This window comes from Rhinopithecus bieti, unplaced genomic scaffold (assembly GCF_001698545.2).
Source record: "Rhinopithecus bieti isolate Rb0 unplaced genomic scaffold, ASM169854v2 scaffold_40377, whole genome shotgun sequence".
NCBI classification, from domain to species: domain Eukaryota; kingdom Metazoa; phylum Chordata; class Mammalia; order Primates; family Cercopithecidae; genus Rhinopithecus; species Rhinopithecus bieti.
The window spans coordinates 127,992-151,607 of NW_016817076.1; the positions used below are offsets into that span (position 1 = coordinate 127,992).

At 38.3% G+C, this 23,616-nt stretch overlaps 1 protein-coding gene across 2 annotated transcripts in view; it reads left to right on the forward strand.

Moving 5' to 3' along the window:
* The window catches only part of DPP4 (dipeptidyl peptidase 4), an 86,289-nt gene extending 67,472 nt beyond the window's left edge, over positions 1–18,817 (forward strand). For both annotated transcript variants that reach the window (XM_017855805.1, XM_017855806.1), the window contains exons 21-26: positions 1,765–1,819; positions 2,397–2,496; positions 5,231–5,295; positions 15,672–15,744; positions 16,010–16,083; positions 17,677–18,817. In XM_017855805.1, coding sequence (XP_017711294.1) covers positions 1,765–1,819; positions 2,397–2,496; positions 5,231–5,295; positions 15,672–15,744; positions 16,010–16,083; positions 17,677–17,778 — 469 coding nt within the window. In that variant the 3' untranslated portion in view covers positions 17,779–18,817. The remainder of the gene's footprint in view (positions 1–1,764; positions 1,820–2,396; positions 2,497–5,230; positions 5,296–15,671; positions 15,745–16,009; positions 16,084–17,676) is intronic.
* Positions 18,818–23,616: the final 4,799 nt, after the last annotated feature.

Here is a 23,616-nt window from a genome sequence, read left to right on the forward strand (position 1 = left end):
GGTTAGGTTTGGTACCTTGCTAAGGTGAATCAGGATTTGAAGTCAGTCTCATTCCAACTCTTATATTTAATTACATTCAACTGGTATGTGGGAAATGTAACTTTGAGTTTCTATAACCAACAGCATGGATGTCTGGGGAAACATAATTGGGAGGGTGGTTGAAAATGATGTTATGAAATCATAGACTAGGAAATGCAGAAGGATCCATGAATGATTAAGTAGATGGAGAGAGGAGATGACGACAATTTATTAGGGATTCCTGAGTGAAAGAAATTCTCTTTTACTAAAGTTAATGATTAGTTATTTTCCTTAACAATTAAAAAATAGAGATTTAGAATAAACAGGATATGTTTGTTCAAGAGTGAGGCTTTGATATTTTAAAAATAAACTTGTATCTATCCAGATTGCTCCTCTGTGAGAGAGGGCATAGTTTCCAGGGCCTCTCAAATCTGACTAACGAAAGCCCTAAAATTACAAAATTGAGGATCTACTATATACAACCCCAGTTAAATAAGTAATGAGAAATAGTGTGTTTATACAGTGGAACACACTATTGCAGCAACTACAAAGAGCTAAGCATAACAACATGGATGAATCGCATATGCTGTTGAATGAAAGAAGCCGGACACAAAAGTGTACATTCTACAAGATCCAATTTATGTAAAGATAAAAACCAGGCAAAAAAGTTCAGTGAAATTTTTATGGAATTCAATAAAAGAAAAACGTTTCCTTTTGTCCCTTTGCAAAGAGGGAAATGCCTTAGAGGCTTCTGATAACATGCACAGGCCATGATTTCAAGGATACATTCACTTTGTAAAGATTGATCAATTTATACACGAATGATCTGGTGCACATTGCTGTATGTCTGCCTCCTTCAATTTTACAAAGTTTACATGGAAAAGATGAGTTGAAAATGGTTTTAATTTTTTTCTAACACTGCTTAACTTAGGGCAATCTAGGACATATATCATTACGTGAAAACACAAAGACTCTTAAAATCAAGATAGGTTAATGCAAAGGTCTGCAACCGTCCACAATGCAAAAAATTTAAGTTTCATTTATCAGGTATTTTCAAGTAAAAAAAAAATTTCTTTTGATGTCAGGCTAATATTAAGAAATAGGTGCATAAAACATTTTTCTTATTTCTTTATCTGGATTCCAATTCTGAACACAGTTTAGTGGCAAAGAAGACTTCTTAATCCATCAAGGAAAAATTTATTTCTATTGAGTGCGTGGTGCCTAGCTAACTAATCAACACCCAGCATAAGAAGGGATTTACTTAGAGAATGGTGTTTAAGTTCTCAGGTAGGGGGCCCAGAGACATTTCTAAGCCCTACTCAGAAGTTTTTCGTGCCCTTATCTTTCTCCATTGCAGGGGCAGACTCTCCCAAACTGAAAAACATCTGGAGAGATTTAAATTCAATTATGTAAAGAAAAGTGCATCTGGGCTGCAAATTTTTGTATAAAGCTGTGAAAAAAACTGCCAGGATTTGTTTTCTGTGAATCGTACACACACACACACATACATACACACACACACACACACACAATTTTTATGAACAACGAAAGTAAACCATATTCATCTGGATCTTAGGTTAAAATGATAGATATTTATCTCAGGTGTTTATTTGATTATTGGCAGCAATTTTTAGTCTCAAATAGAATGAAGCAGAGAACAAATGGCAGGGTTTCACATTTGTGCCTTATCTAAGTTTTCTATACACAATGCAGTACTGATCTGTGGACTTTTTCCATGTGTTTTAGACAATTTTCAAAAATGGGATTTGTGGACAACAAACGAATTGCAATTTGGGGCTGGGTGAGTAGTTGACTGATGAATCTGTATGCATTCGTTGGTGAATATCACTCAGAGTAGGTTAATTTATCTTTCGTATATACAGATTTGGAGGTGAAAACCACATCTATCAAATCTTAGGTCTCTGGGCAGTAACCCTGCAGAATCTCCACTGAGTCAGGCTTACACCTTTGTTTATTATGATGAGCGAGGGAGGTGAGGTAGAAAGAGCAAGAAGGAAGGAGTGAAAGAGAGGGAAGAGGGAAGGGAAAGAAGGAAGGAGACTTTTTCTTCTGCATCAGTCAGTAAAGATTTCATGTTATTGTTTTTAAATATTCTATAATTGGTACCACCCAGTCACTAGGGTCAGCAAATTTTCCATATTTTCCCCCGTATACCTACCAAGAAAGGGATCAGGGCTCTGAAAGTGTAGTCTTTAAAGATACTGTCCAATTAAGGCCAATTTAAGCCTCCTATACCATGCTTTTTATCTCTAAAGAGGCACAGTATATAAAGATGTGAGAAATGTGGAAACTGCGATTCGCTTACCATATGTCCTTATTCTTTTACCTCCATAAAAATAACTGTTTCCATTCCTTAGTCATATGGAGGGTACGTAACCTCAATGGTCCTGGGATCGGGAAGCGGCGTGTTCAAGTGTGGAATAGCCGTGGCGCCTGTATCCCGGTGGGAGTACTATGGTATGTAATTGCTGCCAGGTACAAAGAGATACGGAGTGTTGACCTCAAAATGCCAGTAACAAAGCCATTCCTTTCTGAGTTTCAGTGTTTTTACAGCGAATAATAGACTGATTCATCTTAGAGGTTCTTTTTGGATACCTATAATAAGATGATCTCATTTATTCTGCTATTGTGCAAAGCTGGGTGGTATATTTTATTACACATTTGGTTTTTTATCAACAAATTCTGTTTTCCAAATTTCAAAACAGCCCCAATGCTACATTTCTACATATAAATCGTTCCTTATCTTTACTCTAATTTGATTCCTGGGTTTCACATATTAGCAGAGTGAGAGAAGTGTGTATCTCTTTCCCTTCAATTAAATGTCAAATATAAGTAGGGCTTTGGATGGGAAGAGGAGAGGAGAAACAGTGGAAATACCTATCGGAGGGTTGGTTTCTTTTTTTCACTATCTCTTAATAGGTGAAAGCTACTCTAGAATATGCTCTTCGTCATTGAGAGACTATTATTTTGCAAGGCATCATACACCTCTAAGAGTGCAATTCTCAAAGGGGAGGGAGTAAGCGATGGAAGATGAGGGAGGAGGGAAGAGTCAGGGGTGGTAAGGAGACGAATGATTTTCCTACACCTCTTCTGACCCCAAGTCTTCTGTCTAGTGTAAGAAAAGAATGGTTGATGATGAATAGCTCATTAAATATTTTATATCCAGAAATATGGTAGTACCCAGAGGAAAAGACTCTTAAAGTCTCTCCCAGTCAAGATAAACCAATGTAGAAATACATTTCTATCTTTCTGTTAAGAAGATTGGAGGGCATAGTTGTAATTTTATCTACACACAATGAATTTGTTTTCATAATATTTCTCTGCTTGATATTAATTGTTCTGTTGGATGGCTTGTTTTTGGAGACCTCTAGTGGTCAATAAAATAATGGAGTAAATCTTTGTAAGTTTAAACATATGAAATGAGAAGAAAACTTCATTTAATGTATATAGACCAACATAATACATAGGAATTGTCTAGAGTTCTTATATATGTGTAAATTTAAACAATTTTATTCAAAGATGGGACAAAAGGAATATGTAAATGGTGCTTTAAGGCATATTTTTTAAAAGTTTACAATTGCATTGTGCAGTATTTTTTAAATGTTATTTTAAAAATTTCAGATCTTCTTATACACGTAAGCTGGTTACACAGCATAAATAAGAAAGGAGTAATGGTGTTCTATGCAACGCAGAATTAAAGTCTTGGCAGCTACCTATGAGGAAAATGTGATTTTGCCCTTAAAGGTCATTTTCCCCTCTAACATACAGCTGAGATAATTAATATTAAATCTAAAGTTAAAAAGAGATACAAGCATTTTATGAAGATCTTATATTTTAAAGTATCTTTTAAAATATTCTATTTTTATATTAGTGTCCTTTAAGTATATAAAATTACATATAGTCGGTTTTCATGTTAATCAAAATGATAAAATATCACTGTTAGTAATTTTGGAGGAAAATATTTTGACTTTCAGAGAAATGGCATAAAGTATACATATGGAGCAACTAACACTCATTAGTGTAGTTTCTAATCTACAATACCAGTCATTCAAAAGTGTTAGAATGTTGAATTTAGATAATATACCTATTTTAAAATTAATGAAATTGGCTTTGAAATGCTTGTAAATTATAGTGAAATTCAAGCCATTAATCTATACAGCACAATGGCAAGATAAAATTCTTAGACTTTTTAGCTGTAATCTGGTCACTTAAGGAGGCAGTTTTCAAAGCAGTTATGTCAGGTTTTTAAAGTTTATTGCAATTTGGCCTCAATAAATTTTTTTTTTACTGATATTTTAGGCCAAATATATATAATGTATCATTTAATTTTTTTTAAATCAGGCAAAATATGTTTAACTATCCAAAATAACCAAACCAATTATGCAACCTGTTTTTCAACCATATTTATAGATAAAAGAGCTTATGTCATTTCAGCAGACAGATATTAATGTAATCTGTTTCACAATGCTCAACTGTTATACCACAAAAATTGAGGCTTCACCACAAAATGAGAGAAAACAAATGTTTAACTTGCATTATGATGGAGTAGCTGAGCCAATGTGGGGATACATAGCAAATAAATGATAACTGAATTATTTCTTTTTATTATAGTGAATTGTAGCCTGACCCCCAAAATAAAATATGATTTACATCAGCAACTAGTAATTGAACATTGTTAGGGGTCTCCAAAAGGAAATAGATGATCATAAATCAGGGCACATACTTGTATTATAACCAAAAAATTTCAACACAATTGAGGCATTAAGTGACTTCCTAACTAAAATTCCTTGAGAGGGTCATATGATAATGTTAAGATCCCTTACCCCTTAGCACTTCACATTTGACTTTCCTGTAGGTGGATTATTGATTGGATTTTAGATCATCTGGTTTGATCTCCCGTTGCCCCACTGTAAGGGGAAAGTGAGAATGGGTTAGGGCTCAGTGTGGAAAGGTATGAGTATACAGGGAGCTGGGAATTAGAATCTCTGGCTATATGAACAAGGCAAGTAAAAAATTACCTCCCATAAGCTGCTTTAGCCACCCTTTTCCTTCTTCATAACCACACAGAGATACTTCTGAGAGTAACTCTATATTCCTATACATGAGTGAAGACATACGGAAACACTGAAGTGGCCCATTAAAAGCAAGAAAAGTTGTTATTGTATGAATTAAACTTTTTTTTCTTTCACAGATTCAGTGTACACAGAACGTTACATGGGTCTCCCAACTCCAGAAGACAACCTTGACCATTACAGGGTAAGAGATGAGGACCTATGCCTATTTTATAACCTATTTATAAGTGGTTTAAGAACCTTCTTAAGTATATCTATTCTAGAAAATATATATTTTTATTTCCAACAAAATTCTTGTTAAAAAGAAATAACACAGGTGGTTTAGAGATACTCCAATAACTTCCCCTACTATATTCTGCATAATTACAGTCTTTATCATATGCTATATAGGTCACAATATGCATTCATTTAGAAATACAAAGCAACATCAGATAATTACTTTAATTATAAAATTCCAGTTTAGAAAACCTATTAGAAATTCAACGTATTCCTTTAGAGCCCAGAAGACTCTCTAAACCTTTAGCTATATATTGAAATTTCTTACAGTATTATCATAAGATGTATATATGAGACTATAATTTTCTTACTCATAGCCAATTATGTACGGTTTTGTTCACACAAGATTTAAGTAAAGCAGGTGAGAGGTAGGTACAGTTGGGCAGTACCCTTAAAAAGCCCTAAACCTAAATCACTGAATAGCATCCAACAGGCTGGTTGCCTGATGGGAGAACCAGTGGGCAGGTTGCTCTGCAGATGGGCTATAGCATTTAAAATATGGTGTGGGTGCAACTATCATTGACAGCCCCCATGTGCTAGTGTGGATGCCACGGTAAAGCCAGAGCATTGTCTTTGGTGCCACATTGATGCAGCTGGAAGTGCCAGCATAAGTACTAGGGACCCTTCTGGCACTTTGATCATTCCAAAACTTTGCTGATTCTGTTTGTCATGTTAGGTTGGAAAAAAATTGTTTTAAAACCCTGAAACTTACAGCTGACAAGGTAAATCATCTATGATGTTTACATTTTCCAAAGAATGTTCACAATGTTTCCCAAGACAGTGAATTAAAGAGAAAGAAAAACAGTAAGAATAACTTAAGAACACAATTTCTTCTCATCTGTGTCATGACTTCATATTAATACATTGCTCTGAGCAATATCCGTATGTTTTTGTAAGATGTCATCACTATTACTATGGATGCTGAAGTCATCTGATCAAAACACAGTAAAACTCAAAAGTTTCTAGTTCTGCAAGACGAGTATAGACAATTTAGTTTTACCAATTACTTTCAGCTTAACGAGTAAGGGGTGTGTGTGTGTGTGTGTGTGTGTGTGTGTGTGCAGGGAGCTGTGATAGCAATGTTTTTGTGTTAGTGGCTATATGACAGTTTTCCTGTCTGTTTATCAGTTAAGACAGAAAAGTAACAATCTGCAAAGTGAGATGCACAGATCATCTACCCCTACAAAAAAGTCCCATAATTACATTGTCCCCATTTCTGCTAAGGGTCGCATTTAATACTTAGGGCTCAATTCTTCCCATTCTTTCTCCTCCACCCCCCATAAGCTGCTTTAGACACTCATTTCCTTCTTTGTAACCACATTGCTATTGTCATATAACCTATCTCCTTTTATAACAATAACCCGATTTGTCTCCCCTTATCCTGTCTTCTCACACTGCAGTCTATTGCGCACAGAGCTGGGAGATTGACTCCCACCCACAACATGTTCATGGTTCCTTCTTGTGTACTCAACTAAGCCCAGTCCTCACTCTTTACCAGGTGTTCGGCACCCTTCCTACGGTAGCCCACTTTGTCTGGAATGCTTGCTGTTCTCTGAATGTTTCTGTGGCTTTCCCTTTTGTGCCTTTGCCCTCTGCTCCTTCCACCTGGAGTGTCATTTCCTCTCCATCTCCACCCACACAGAAACTTATACAGCCCTCTCAATGGAGTAGCATCGACTTTTGAATCCCCTTTTGATAGTTTCCTTGTATATCTCTGAATCCTCAATTTTATTCCACCTTGAACTGATAGGTATGTTGTACTGCATTTTCCCCTCTTCAGTACTATTAGCTCGTCCAGGTGTGCAAGCTATTCAACATTGTATTCTTTGCTTTCCCCTTTAGGGAGTATAAACCCTCAAACCTTTCCTGATTTAACTTAAACACTTTTTGAAGGGAAACATTGTTATACAAGAATTTCTTCATTGCGGCTTTCATTTTCCAGTTCAAATTTTCTTGTTAACGACCCAACCAGACTACTTAAATTTGATTGTCAAAGAGTTTTCTCCTTGAAAATACTGAAAGTTCCTGAAACATTAGAGGTGAAACTGCCTAGGATCCCAACCCCTCACTTGAACATGGTGGATGATGAATCCAAAACGTTCTTTTAAAAAGTTATATTCTAAAATGTGGAGGCTGGAAGCACAAGATCAAGCCCTAACCCTCACATCTAAGGAGGTTCATGGCACCTACCCTACTTCCTCAAAGAACATCAGCCAATGGGGTATTTCCCCTTCAACCAGCCCTCCCTATATAATGAGATAGGATAATTAGTTGTTGTCTGCCATTTCAACCTGCATAAATTTCCAGTCTTTCCTATAGACTCCTCGTTCCCACATAGATCCCCCTCTTCTCCAGCTCTACCCCCCACTGCGGTGGCCATTTCCATCTCCCCCTTTAGGTGTTCGCTGCATGAGGTAGTTATGTAAATAGAAGTCACTTCCTCCTGCCAATGGCAACACACGCACACTGGGTGCACAAAGTCACTCTTTCACTTCACTGCACAGATGGCACCCGAGGACTGTTTAATCCTTCCACGCCAGGAGTCGGGTTTTCTTGGCACAAAATTCATTGCTGGCAATGGACACATTAAAACTGCCAGTACCAGGGAGCTAAAGGTTCCCAATGTGTTACTAAGAGGAATTATTTGGGAGGGCGATAGTTAAGGTGGGCAGGATACAAGTGAGGCAAATGCACTAACTGAATTGTCTCCACCGTGGTAAGTTGCTTCCTCCGAAATGTGGAGAACTGAATCTATGTGGAGAACTGAATCTAAGTGCCTATTTTTGGTGCACAGCAGGCTTTAGAATAAAGCTGCCCTCCTTTGTTTTTTAAATGAGCCTGTGCTTTTGTCTCTGGCAGGAATACATTCAAAGATTCTATTTTCCTCCAAGGCCCCAGCTGCCCCTCTGGACCCCATCTTTTACTTTTCTTTCCCAGGTTGTTTTTCCTTTCTCCTCTCTCTCTCGCTCACTCTCTCTCTCTCTCTCCCTCTCTCTCCTTCTCTCCCTTTCTGTCTTCCTCCCATCCTTTTTGAAAAGACAAAGGAGACAATTCCTTAGAGGATTTCACCACCCTGTGCATTTCAGTGGATCAGAAGGAAATATTTTTAAAGCGGTTCACATTTAGTCTGGATCAGTGACTCTTTTCAGTACACTAAGGATTAGGAATGACCAAAGTGTGTAACAAGTAAGGCCTTGATCTTTGTCCATGTTTTCAGCTAAAGAGCCACTGATACAGTGGCCAGAATTACAGCCTCCGGAAGAAAATGCAGTTTTTAACAAAACTCAAATAAGAAAAGGATTTATTATTAGGTGATTGTTGGGCTGGATTTGGAAGAATTTAGAGAAATCCACATCACCAAGAGAAGCACATCACGTGAAATCAAAGTCCTCACCATTGAGGAAAGGGAATTAGAAGAGCCATTTGCATACATGAATGGAACAGGCGGGGATGCCATGTGCAGTTGTTCAGCCTGTGCCCTGCTGAAAGCCAGACCACACTCCATTTTCTAAGGCACACACCTCCAGGGCTGTGTCAAACCAGATGGAGCACCCTTTCTGATTCTTTCAAAGCTGCCATGTGGATTAGGGGACCCTGAGACTAAGGCTTAGACCCAATGCAGTGACACAAACAGTGACTCCATAAGACTCTTTTTGGAGATAATCATCCACCTACTGGCAAGAGGCAAGGGAGAAGCACTTTCAAACGATATCCAGACCTCAAAGAGGAAAGGAGATGTTCATCCCCCTTATCTCAAGGAACTGATACCAGAAGCTCTAAATGGGCAGCTAAAGTGGAGGGGTGACAAATCTGAGCTAAAGGGCAGTATAGCTCTATGGAAACATCTTTTCTGCAATGTGTCTCAGTCCACAGCAGACAGATATGGTGACAGATTTGAGCAAAGGAATCAGATCCAAAGAGGCAACCCTCACAACCAGTCAATCAGCAGACAGCAGCTGTAGCCACACCTTGCGGAGTGGGCTCCTAACAGGGAGGAATGGTCTCTCATGTGGTCAGTCACAGGTCTTTTAGTCAAACTTGTAAAAAATGTTAACATGTGGTAGACTTTCATTCACCCATTCAAGGTGCCTGGCGTTTTAATCATTCAGAAGTTTATTCCTTGTCAGTTAGAAAAAACAGTATTTTGGGAGCGAAATAAAAGAGAGTAGGAAATAAAAGATGAATTTGAATATGACAAAGTAGCCGATATGTATGAAAAAGACTTGTGGTTTTCCAATTGTGACTATGAAGCCCCTGGAATTCTATACCTTAGGAGCATATAGGAAGGGGAAGGGGAGTGGCCGAGAAGTTAGGGTTTCCCCTTCTCCGCTCCCTAGCCAGAGGGGATCTAGTTTCACTTATTTCATTCATGTTTTCATTCATTATTAAGTGCTTCTATGGCAAGTCATCATTGTAAGCTCTTTACATGGGTTATCAGGTTTAGTCTCCTCCAGATCCTCCGAGATAAGTACTGTGTTTCTATTTTACTGACACAGAAACTGAGGCACAAAGATGTTATGCAACATATTGATATTGAGGGTTAGAAAAGGGAGAGAGAGCACTAATCTGAATCATTAGAGAAAGATTTCAGAAGATGGGGAGGATGAGCATGATGTTCTCAATAGGTTACATATTCGGGGGAGGCAGATCAGCACAGTAGACAAATGAATAGCAGGAAGAGTGGTTTTCTGGCGATGTGTGAAGCAGGTCCAATGAACTGAGGGATAACAGAAGAAGGGCTCTGAGAAGAGCAAGCCAAATGCTGGCCAAGAAGGCAGGACATAAGCCTGGGGAGGGGATGGATTTATGAATACACACAGAAAGAAGTATCAGATCAAGGGCAAGAGAAATAGGACCCAAGTCCTGAGCCTTGTTGCCAAGAGAAGAGGGCAGCCTGGAACACACAGAAGGGACTGATTTAACTTGTAGAGGAGATTTATTTTGCATTTTGCTCAAAATTTGATAGGCTTTTGGCAAGTGTATGAAACAGTCATAGATTTGGCAGTCTTCTGCTAGCAGATTTGAAATGTTCAATCCTTAAGAACTGCTGCATCGTTAGGTTATGCAAAACAGGGTGCAATTTTGTAAATATGCCATCTTGTACTGATTTGACATTTGTTCTATTATCCCAGAATATGCCAAAGGGAGAGAGACCTTCAGATTTAAGCCAAACCTTAACTTGTTTGTTGAGTGCTGATAAAATGTTGACTGCTGTGTGATCTTTAAAGAAGCCAGTGTTGCTTGGTGAGGCCTGAGGTAGAGCCCCCTGTCTGGGGTTGATGGGAGCTCTCTCCTTGGCATCCCATGAGTACAGTTGTTTGATAGATGTAAACAAGTAAAACATCTGATTTAGTGAGTTGAGTTCATTCTTTTCTTAAACATTTTCTGTGGCCCCTGATGTGGTATTAATGGTGCTTCCCCAAATGGCATAATTTAATATTAATTATGGAACTTTGGTTACGAGTAGGAGAATGCACAGAGCAAGCCGCTAAACTCAAGGTCATATCTTACTGAAGGGCTGGGTTGCTGTCCATTAGACCAAATGACTGTGTGCTCTTTCTATAAGATCTTATAAATGGGATGAGTTGTTTGGTTGTGATGTCAAGTGCCAGTAGAATATGACAGTAAGGGACATGGGCTTTTGGGATTAGGCCAACATGTCCTCAATTTCTGTGTCAACCACTTACCAGCAGTATGAGCTTGAGGAGGCTACTTAACCTTGCTGAATCTCAGTTTCCTCATCTGGATAATGGGATAATCAGACCTACCTCACAGGGTTATTGAAATCATTAAATGAGATGCCTGTGCCTGCCATGAAGGAAGCTTTCAAAACATGGCAGCTGCCACCACTATTATCTCCAGGAAGCAAAATGTCCTTATGGTTCCTAGATGGCACTAGGGGTAGTTTAAAAATTGTTATACCTTCTGTTTCTCATAGTACTCTCCTCCTCTTATCAGCTCTCTCTTTTAATTCAAAAATACAAAGATTTATTTGTTGGAAGGTAACTGAAGAACCAGCATGATCCAACGAGCAGCTACAGATGGTTCTTCTTGGGGACTGAAGGAAAAGCTCCTCAGAGATGCTGTGGAGTCGGCACTGCCACTGGACCGATCCTTCCCACTTCTCCTTGCCAGGCTGTTGCTGGCAGCGGGGCTCTCCGGAAGTTTCTAGCCTCAGGAGAGTGCCAACTGCACCACCATTGCATCCTTGCCCATTTATCACTCTGAGTTTCCTTTTTAGTAGTTGGTGATAGACTATTCGGCTTCTAACTTAGTCATCCATTTCCTTTTTTATTTCTGTTTCCATGGATAGGCAAAGAGGGATTATCCTCTTTTGGTAGGTTAAAATAGCACAATTAATTTTTTTCTAATCATTAATCATACCTTAAATTCATGCCGGTATTTCCTTTTCTGGCTTTGTGTGTTACCTTTACAGCTTCAAGTGTGCCATACAGTGGACTGTAAAGGGTGTTAATTGAGAAGCCAGGGTGCACAGTTGAGTAGGGAATGATCAATGGTTCCAGAGGCAAGGTGACACAGCTGCCTTTTTCTGGGGGAAAAAATGTTCTGTGTAGCCTCAGAGCCTTAAAGTGGGTGTATGTCTCTCGGCTGCCTCTCTCCCTCTCACAGAGAGGTCCCTCTGGAGGCTTCTCCCAGTGAGCAGGGGAAGTGCGCATTTGAAATGGCACACTTATCTTGCAGTTGCAGGGGAAGCTTTTGTTTTATTTTTCTCTTGCTGCATTAAAGTATTTGTCTTTCTTTCTTTGTAGTGTAATATTGTTAATGTAAAACAATTTGCATCATGACACTTTTATCACAGTTTTCGTCTTTTTCTCAGTATGTTGCATTTCTCACCATGTCTAGTTCATCACAGCTACAGTGTGTACATCACAACATTTATCTTAGGCTCAGGGTTTTACTTGTTTATAAAAATTGTCTTCTTTCAGCCTGTATTCACTCCATTTAAGAAAAAAAAAGGCAGCCAGAAACTGTTTTGGTCCAAACTCCAGTAGTTATCACATTCCTTGCTAACTGTCCTGCGTATTTATATGTCTCCTAACTATTACTCTATGTTTCAATGACATTTCTCAGTTTCATGGCTCGGGGAGGTTGTAGGAGCAGCTTTTGCTTTTCAAGCTGCCAAGCAAGGCAGACCCATGAGGCTTTTGGAGGTGAGGTGAGGTGGCACAGTTGTATATTTGGGTCAGGTCTGAGTGTTAAAGTTGACTGTCTTCCGCGAGCAAAGAGCTAAATTTAATTTGGAGAGAAACAAGGAGGCAGGAAGTCAGTGCAGGCTGAGAGCATGGCTAACAGAAAGGATCACCAAAGAGGACTCACATGAGGGCACCTGGACCTGCAATTCAGGCGACTAATGTTCACAGTCAGTACTCAAGCCTCAGCCTTTCTTGTCTCCAGCTTTGAATGCTGCACAAAACTGTCTTTTAGGGAGATTTATTTTGACCTATTCCTCTCTGAAGGACAGAGAATTGCTCAGAGTTCTATTGCCCCATTAGGCTATACGTCACTTGCGTAGTCACAGAATATGCCTCCCAAATCACCCAGGGCTGTGCAGAGCAATCTCTCTTCTGATTAGTGCAATCTGAGAAGGCATGGGGTCTTAGGAGGATCTCAGAGGATACCCACTATTATTGTGCACTTCAGATTCCAGGACAGTTAATTAACATTTTATTTCACACTGTTTCTTTGCCAGAAGATCACATCATAAACAGCTTGGAATTTTAGTAGAGACGCAGCGCAATGTAGGAAGTAAAAAGGACTTGCTGTCAGACTTTGTCCAGCTCTGACACTTGCTGTAGTTGTGACCTGGTGCAGGTTACTCACCTTCTGAGTCTCGGTGCCTCCATCTAGAAAGCAGAATTGGTCTAGACCTATTTTAAGTGAATATTGCAAGGATTAGATATAACAGTGCTTTTATAAACCCTTATTTATATGTGATGCTTAACACAGCGACAGGCACAGAGTAAATGCTCAACTGAATGTTTGCTATTATCATAAATGGCATGGTGTATGGATTGAAAGTGGGCAAAACATATCTCAATACATTTCAGAATGAGCATATTTTATTCTGCCTACCCCAGCTGATAACACTTGATTCTGCAAAACTAGGACCAAATGCAGTGGACACTGCAAGTGCTTGATAATTTATTTCATTTACTATTTAATTGATAAATATTTAGCATTCTATTAGTTGTTAAGAGTAATGCACAATATAGAGAAATCTTTTTTCTTATGGATCTTATCATTTAGTGGAGTACATAATAAGTAAATGTTGATTGACTAGATGAAAAAATGAATGGAGGGATGAATGGTGATGTTGGGATGGATGGACAGATGGATTTATATTTAGATGTATTTATCTGAGACATCTTACCAGACAAAAAAGTTTCTCAAAAATAAAAGGAATCTCACTCAAGTTTTTATTCTGAGAGTTCATGAGTAAAATTCTCAATTTCGGTGAGAAATGGAATATGGTCAGAACAAGTGGGAACTAGCCTGCACAGAAGAGGAAGCGCATTTGTTTTAAGCCTACTAGGCCAGAATGACCTTGGGACAGTCAGTCAACTGAAACATTTTGGGTGGCTCTGTCCTGAAAGTCATAGATAAAATGTCTTTTTTCCAGAGACACTGTTAAAGAATTCTCACATCAGCATCAGAAATGTAACCCCCCAAAAATGCTTTTGCCATGCCTCCTGGTTCCTATAATTGTGATGGAGTAAGAGGAGTTACAGGAGCCCACCCTTATTTAAGGTGAATACATTCCAAGACCCCCAATGGATGCCAAAACTGTGGATAGTACTGAGCCCTCTATACATTATGGGTTTTTTTTCCTCTACATATATACATACCTATGACAAAGTTTATAAATTAGGCATCATAAGAGATTAACAATAGTTAATAATAAAATAGAACAATTATAATGATAAACTGTAATAAAAGTTAATTGAGCACAGTCTCTATCTCTCAAAATATCTTATTGTACTATACTGCAGGTAACTGAAACCATAGAAAGCAAAACTGTCAATAAGGGGGGACTACTCAATTCCAATTTTATAGAAATCAAAGCTCAAAGAACAGCATATCTCCAGTTGCATAGCTCACTGATATTGAAACTGGAACTTGAATACAAGCACGGTTACTTTAGCCCCATTCCCTTCCTGCCAGGCCACCAAAGTTCCCATCAAAAATATAAGCTGATATGAGCTACAGAGATATCTGTGAAATATAAACTTTGGCTTTCATAAAGTTGAATTTGATTCACCAAGGTGCTGCAGGACCAGCTGGCTGCTTTTAAACCCATGGAAATGCTGCTGCCCCTTTCCTGCCCAATCCATAACAGGACCATCAAAGTGGACTCTAGCTTACCCCCTCCCAAAGGCACTACAGTATTTTGTGGCATTTTTACCTTCATCCCAACTTTGGTAAATATCCTCAAAATTGGATGACCAGCTCTAGATGCTTTCAATGGCTTTTTCATTCAAAACTCCTGACCCTCATTCTAGGAGCCCTGGCTCAGGCCACATAGCAGTCTCAAAAAGCTGAGTTCCCAATTTTTTTAAATCCTATTTCCTTGACTAATTTGGGTATGACTTGATCTAATAGTATCTCCGCTAATACACAGAATGAGGCAGATAACAACAACCCACTGATTTTCTAAGGCCATTTTTGATCTTTTTTACCCTCTTCCCCTCCCATATGTTACATTTGCCTAGGTTTTTAACATCTGTTCCCAAAGAGGTAATATTTGCTTTTCATTCAGAGCTTAGCAATGTGGACCAAAGTTCACATGACATATTGCAGAGTATGTTTAGTTGCAAATGCTATGTACAGGCTCTTTGAAATGTAGCATGTATGGCACCATGTGACACATGGTTGCCATGGCAATACACTTTTTGGCTGAACTACAGCAGAAGCCCATGGAACATACATTGCTAATATGAGACTCTGCCCTGTGCTAATGCATAGGACACAGCCAATCTGGGATCTGGGACTCAAGGGGTTTTGCATGCAGGCTGGGTGGCAGGTGCCCTCTTCCTGCATGTTCAGGGAAGATGTGGCATCCTCCCTTCCAGTCCTGTCTCCTAGGCACAGGGCATGCTGTGCATTCTGCCATGCATGGAGACAGCATTTGCTTGAATATCGGTTTGCTATATTTTGTATCAAAGGGGGCCCCAGCTGAAAACATTTTATTTTGTAAACTGAAGTGAAAAATCAGTTTATGGCAGATCCTTTTTTGAATAATGACATTCTTTTTCCCAATTCCAGAATTCAACAGTCATGAGCAGAGCTGAAAATTTTAAACAAGTTGAGTACCTCCTTATTCATGGAACAGCAGATGGTGAGTTTCAGTTAATTAGACTTTTTAGTATCACAGACAGGTTTGCAATTTCACTACTGACAAAACAAAAGCATGAGGGGCAAGACTGTTACATTTACTTCAATAAAACAGTGTTGCTTTCCACAAGTCACTTGTCTTGGGCTAAATGGGATGCTGAGTCCTAGAACTTCAAACGGTCCCTTTCTTCTTGTGCCTTTCCCACCCCTTGGTACCAGAAAACTGGAGTGGCTATTAGCTACTTTATGTTTTCTTTCTCTCCCTGCAGATAACGTTCACTTTCAGCAGTCAGCTCAGATCTCCAAAGCCCTGGTCGATGCTGGAGTGGATTTCCAGGCAATGGTATAGAAAAACTTTGTGCAAGGGGAGGGAAGTTACTGGTGGGGTATAGTTTCCTCTTTCTGGGCCAATTCTCTTAGCAGTGCCAGAGATAGGACAGAATAAAAACATTAAAACAATTTTTTTTTCAACGTGAAGTCAGAAGAGTGGTATCCTTGAGCCATGCACAGAGTAATGTTCAATAATATTAGTGAGTTTGTGGTTAAGAAGCACAATATTGCATATCCTGGGAGTATCAAGACACTGCTCTCCTGTTCATGTGATTGTTCAGTCTCTCCCTGTTTTGATTCAAAAGTAATCACTTATTCAGTAAATGTGTGGCAGAGTAATTCTAAAGTGAAACCAGCATGATAATAGCTCAGCTCAAATATGAAAATCCATTTCTGTCTGGTACGTATTACTAGCCATTCAAACAACAGTGGGATCTTAATAATCAGCATGCTTCAGTTTTTGCAATTGCAAGGTGATCTTTTGTTAAATAACCACAGTTTATTTATTAAACAATTAGGATTGTTTTATAAAGTCAGAAATGGCTAGAGCTGTTGTTGTCTATGCAGAGGATATTTCTGGGTATTATGTCAAATTCATTTTCTGCATTAGAGATTTTCAGATGAAGGAAAAGATATGTATTTTTCTGTATGTATGTATGTATATGTATTTATGTGTCCTCTAACACACATGATTTGCTATGTGCTCAGTTCAAATGGTGCCCAATGCATAGGAGTGGGACAGTTACTTGATACTGAGAAAATCTGGCTATCTTTTGGGTCAGTGTTTTATAACAGTTTGAAGTTTATTTTTCTATTATTCAAAGGAAAGACACATGCTACTTTAATTAAGCTTTTTTTTTTTTAAGTTAACTTATGTCTCCGTAATTTATGTTTGCCCAGTAATGACTTCCCAATTATTTAATAAGGTATGAATTGATAAATTTTTGCCCCAGATCATAAATTCCTTTTACATAAATGTCAAATATACAGATTTTTAAAATACCAGTTTAAAATCTAAGTGTTTGCAAGTAATACATCTGACTTTTGACTTCACTTCTATTAAACATACATATGTAATATTGAAATAGATTTTTTCTAGTTTCTTGGTGCTATATATTAGGCAACATTGCTTTTAAAAAATCATTTATTTTAATACAGTTTATCTACTAGAGTATAGAGAAATTTAATACTTGATACAACACTCTAATTAAAACAAGTGGGTTTAATGGGCTAAGCATTCCTTCCCATGCATGGTGTATTTCTAAGTGACCTTTGAGTCAAATTTGGTAATGGATTGGGTGTTTTAATTAAAATTTACATATCTTTAAAGCACTATTCAATAAAGCCAAATTCACAGTGAGTTCTCTCAGCACCTGCAAAAGAGGACCAGAGACTTCTGCAGGACAGAACAATGTGCCCTGGAAAAGCTCTGGGGGAAAATTAGACACCCTCTTTGACCCTGTTTCAGTTTATAAACTGCTTCAGGAACTAAAACACTCTGTTTTATACCATGTATGCTCGTGAGAACTCATTTGAATTTATGTATTTTTTTTTTAAAGAAGACAATTAACTTCCTAATTCTAACTTTTTTTCTTTCTCACTCTAGTGGTATACTGATGAAGACCATGGAATCGCTAGCAGCACAGCACATCAACATATATACACCCACATGAGCCACTTCATAAAACAATGTTTCTCTTTACCTTAGCACCTCAAAACACCATGCCATTTAAAGCTTATTAAAAGTCATTTTTGTTTTCATTATCTCAAAACTGCACTGTCAAGATGATGATCTTAAAAATATACACTCAAATCAAGAAACTTAAGGTTACCTTTGTTCCCAAATTTCATACCTATCATCTTAAGTAGGGACTTCTGTCTTCACAACAGATTATTACCTTACAGAAGTTTGAATTATCCGGTCGGGTTTTATTGTTTAAAATCATTTCCGCATCAGCTGCTGAAACAACAAATAGGAATTGTTTTTATGGAAGCTTTGCATAGATTCCCTGAGCAGGATTTTAATCTTTTTCTAACTGGACTGGTTCAAATGTTGTTCTCTTCTTTAAAAGGATGGCAAGATGTGGGCAGTGATGTCACTAGGGCAGGGACAGGGTAAGAGGGATTAGGGAGAGAAGATAGCAGGGCATGGCTGGGAACCCAAGTCCAAGCATACCAACACGAGCAGGCTACTGTCAGCTCCCCTCGGAGAAGATCTGTTCACAGCCAGACTGGCACAGTTTTCTGAGAAAGACTATTCAAACAGTCTCAGGAAATCAAATATGCAAAGCGCTGACTTCTAAGTAAAACCACAGCAGTTGAAAAGACTCCAAAGAAATGTAAGGGAAACTGCCAGCAATGCAGGCCCCCAGGTGCCAGTTATGGCTATAGGTGCTACAAAAACACAGCAAGGGTGATGGGAAAGCATTGTAAATGTGCTTTAAAAAAACCATACTGATGTTCCTAGTGAAAGAGGCAGCTTGAAACTGAGATGTGAACACATCAGCTTGCCCTGTTAAAAGATGAAAATATTTGTATTGCAAATCTTAACTTGAAGGAGTCCTTGCCTCAATTTTTCTTATTTCATTTCTTTTGGTGTCTTCATTAAAAGAATACTTTAACTTCCTTGGACTCATTTTAAAAAATGGAACATAAAATAGAATGTTATGTATTATTATTCCCATTCTACATACTATGGAATTTCTCCTGGTCATTTAATAAATGTGCCTTCATTTTTTCAGAAGTAATGACTTGTGTCTTGAATCAGACCTAAACCACACCGGCATATGGACACATTTATCTAGAAAGACTCTTGTTTATTTTGTTAGTAATCCCAGACTACCTTATAAACATGGAAATAGTTCAGCTTTGGTAAAAAATTAGATATATAAAAATGTGTTAAGCTAAATAGTTCATAGGTTTTTGCCTAATAATATGCAATTCTCTTATCATAAACACATATAGCTTTTGAGAAATCAAACATTTTAGTTATTTATATCATACACAATTTATAATTTTATACCAGGGAGCTATGATGAGGCTCATATAAGAACAAATAAGATCAGAAATATCATTCTGGCAGTTCTTATGGCTCAGGAGAAGTAGTCAATTACTTAAGTGGTTGACTAATTATTTGTGGTTGACATTACTATAAAAATGAAAGCATAATTTTTTTTTTTTTTTTTTGAGATGGAGTCTTGCTCTATTGCCCAGGCTGGAGTGCAGTGCCATGATCTCAGCTCACTGCAACCTCTACCTCCTGGGTTCAAATGATTCTTCTGTCTCAGCCTCCCAAGTAGCTGGGATTACAGGTGCATGCCACCACGCCTGGCTAATTTTTGTATTTTTAGTAGAGACGAGTTTTTGCCATGTTGACTAGGCTGCCATGTTGACTTTTGACCTCAGGTGATCTGCCTGCCTTGGCCTTCCAAAGTGCTGAGATTACAGGCATGAGCCACCACATCCAACTGAAAGCATAAATTTTAAATGCTGAATTTGGCCTAGCAAAGCAATGTCTAGATAACAGAAAACATCTTTTTTTTTTCAATTATTTGCAAAACAGTCTCATTTTAAAAAATTTGACTTTATGAGTTTAAACTTAGCTTCAGACCATTTGCTAGACAAAGTTTTCCCAGACAGGGTGAGCTACAGCATAAAAACCTAAAAATGGAAGAAATGGAAAAAAGAAATCTATCAATTCAACATAAGACTGATGAGTCATGCATAGGCATGGTCAGTGGATTGTGAAATCCATCTTCAACTACAGCTTCAGAGTGTGCCATTGAGTAGCTTCACCTTAATTAAATCTCAACTCCCACTCCTCCATTGGAACCACAAACTGACCTTCCAGTCTGTAGGGCTCTTGTCAAAATTCTGCTTCTTAATACAGTTCAATCATTGTGAGTAGCTGGACCAATCTTTGCAGAATTGTATATCAAGAAGCAGTAGTAATATATGTTCACATCCTGGACAGCATTAATAGTCATAAAAGCAAATTAAATAGATATTCTCCTTTTATCTTAATTGAAGCCAGACATTGCACAATGTCAGATATTGTACAACATCAGATATACAAGTCAGATATTATAATCATAATATCTAAGTCAGATACTATTTAATATTTGTACAATATCAAAATGATATAGATTAATATTCCTTTAGTTTCTAAGCATGAGTATTTTCTCTGGAGCAAGGTAATCCCAGCACATATTTTTCAGGCATTGAAGGCTGCAAAAGGTAATGATGTGAGTAAAGTCAAAGTAGTTTTCATTTGACCCTCATAGGACAAGTTTTCCTTTCCAATGAGAGTTTTAAATTAGCTTATGGAAAAAGAAGAAAATGGACAAATAAATTAGAGATAATCTGAGAATAAGTTTAAAACATACAGGAGGCCGGGCGCGGTCGGGTGGCTCAAGTCTGTAATCCCAGCACTTTGGGAAGGCCTGGAGACAGGCATGTCACAAGGCATGAGTATCAAGACCATCCGGGCTAACCGGGAACCTGTCTCTACTAAAAGTACAAAAAGCTAGCGGGTGAGTGGCGCTGAGCGGCCTGTAGTCCAGCTACTTGGGAGGCTGAGCAGGGGAATGGTGTAAACCCCGGGAGGCGGAGCTTGCAGTGAGCTGAGATCCAGCCACTGCACTCCATGCGGGCGGACACGAGAGCGAGGGAGCTCCAGTGCAAAAAAAAAAAAAAAAAAAAAAAAAAAAAAAAAAAAAAAAAAGGCCATACAGGAACCAGTCATATCACTAAGATGTGCAGACTTGTCTTGATATTCACAGCTGCAGACTCTGCAGACACAGGAATGGCTAAGACTCCTTTCATAAACAACCTGTGAGAGTACACCAGGGCCCAGAGGCACATACCCGAAAAGAAGGGAGAAATGGCTTACATCTCTTCTATGGGTACAGGGTTTGTTTTTTAAGTTTCTATCAAGATTTTTAGAAAATTACTAGGAATTATTTTGTAACATGTTTTGTTGGAAATTTTGCTAAATATGATTACATACCTTCATACTTTCTTAAATATCAGGCACAGAACATAATTCAATGCATCCTTGATAACTCAGAGCCACTACCATAAAAGTTAATGAACGTATTGGGCTTTGTGTCATTCTGCACATTTTGTTTCTTTTCTTATTCGCAGGTAGTCACTGAGGCTACCAGTTCCACTTCTTGGCATTTGTTACTTTTGCTCAAAGTTGATGTGAGAATACTGATTTGTAAGACTACTAGATTTGCACAATATTTACGATTCAATAAACTCTAAATAGAAAACATACCAAAACGCAAGCATGGCTTTTTTTCCATAAAGTAAGAGGATTTTGTTGGTGTACTCTATGGCAGTTATTTCAGCAGTGTCCAAGAACCCTCTAGTGTACTTCCTAAGTGACCTAGAGTGTGTATTCAGGATGTCTGAGGGATACAGATGGTTGAGAATGACAGACAAGTGGGGGTTATAAAGTATAACATCACAGCTGGGCGCGGTGGTGGCTCACGCCTGTAGTGACAGCACTTTGGGAGGCCGAGGTGGGTGGATTGCCTGATATCAGGAGTTTGAGAGCAACTTGGGCAACATGGTGAAACCCTGTCTCTACTGAAATACAAAAAAGTAGTCGGGCATGGCAGTGTGCTCCTGTAATCCCAGCTACTTGGGAGTCTGAGACAGGAGAATCATTTGAACCCAGGAGGCAGAAGTTGCAGTTAGCTGAGATCATGCCATTGCACTCCAGCCTGGGAGACAGAGTGAGACTCCATCTCAAAATAAATAAATAAATAAATAAATAAATAAATAAATAAATAAACTATAACATCACTATCCCATGAGGAAAGCTCACAGCATGGTATGAATGAACCAATGTTATGCTCTGTAGAAATGTATCATCTTTCTGCACGGTCTTCTTTCTGTGACAATATTAACATTTACACCCAAGAATTTGAATTAATAACTTCCTTACTTGAGATAATAACATTTTTTTTTGTTGTTGCTTGCAGGCTTTAAGCCTCAACAAACTCGATAAATTCTTATTCTATATAGCCTTTCATCTGAACCAACTCTTCCAATTATTTAAAAAGCATGGGTGATTATGGAGTGAAGTGTGACCATCCAACAATCAAAACCCTTATTTATTTTTTAAGCTTCTTCTATCCAAAGTCCTGATATTTGTGACTCATGAGCAAAAAAGGTGTTGCACTGGGTAAGTTTGGTTTCCAATGTTAATAACAGAAAGATTGGTGGCAAAGAAAATCTAACACATTAAGCAGAAATATTAATCATCATAACCTGATTCTGGTTCCATGAGCCAGAATGAATAACCTGATAAGGAGGAAAGCGGTCACATCTCACCTCCTGCTGGAGACACAGTGCACTGCAGCTGAGGTCAGATGGACCTGGGTTAGAGTCTCAGTACCACTACTCACTAGTGGGAAACATTTAAAGAACAATACTTAGCCTCTTTGAACTCCAGTGTCTTAATTTGTAAAAGTACAAAAGACCTACCTTACAGAACTGTAGCATTGCTGTGAAGATTTACATAGATACAATGCCTGACACCTTCCTTTCACCTTTTCCCTCCTCCTAGTCATAACCATTTAGCTGCTTCTTCTTGATGGCTCCATAGATTACACAGATTCTCGCCTTAGTCTTCTGTGTCCTCAGGTGCTGGGCACTTGAAGGTACTCATTAAGCATTTGCTGTGTTCCAATACTGACATGCAGTGACAATTCCTTTTGGATTTGTAATCACTCTTAATAAACTGAGCAGCAGAATCTTCTGGTATATTTCACTTATTATATCAAGAGCCTTTGCTGGCTGGGTAAACAGCAGGGCACAGATCTGGGCTCTGGAGAGTTACAAAAGAGGGACAAAACACCAAACACCATCCCTACCTTCAAGGGGCTTATAAATAAATGGAAAAAAGAAGTCACATGAAAAAAATATGTAACTCTACACACACCAGAAGGCAAGAGGATCCAGACAGAAAGCTGAGTCCAGGGTGAGTATGTAGGGTAGGATTCAAGGGTGAGCATAGAGAAGGTGGTTTCTGGATTATTATGAAGCAGTCACTGTCTGAACTGTGTACCATGCTTAGGTTTCTTTAACAGTCTCAGGCTTGCTATGGACACTGTGCTTTTCAGAACACTTTTTTTTTTTCAAATATAACTATATACACAAATATGTGCTATATATATATATATAATCTCCATATATAAGGGAATGCACTACATAAAAGTAATTACAATAAAGCTATTGTGTCTAGAGTTACTTGTTAGGTGCCTAAGGAGTATACTTGAGCCTGTTTCATTTCTACCCTAATACAAATTTATACATCACTCATGAAAACTTAGTTTTGTCATCTGAGAGTCATCCTGGAAGGGAAATTCCTAAGGAGATGATTCCACTGTTTCTCCACTATATTCTCTACTGTGCTGCTCTATTAATTATTTCAAAATTCATTACTCAAAACTCTTAATGGGTAAAATTCCAACTATTCTAGGATAGAATTTAACATCATTTGTAATGTCTCTGACTTGTGTTTCTATCTTTT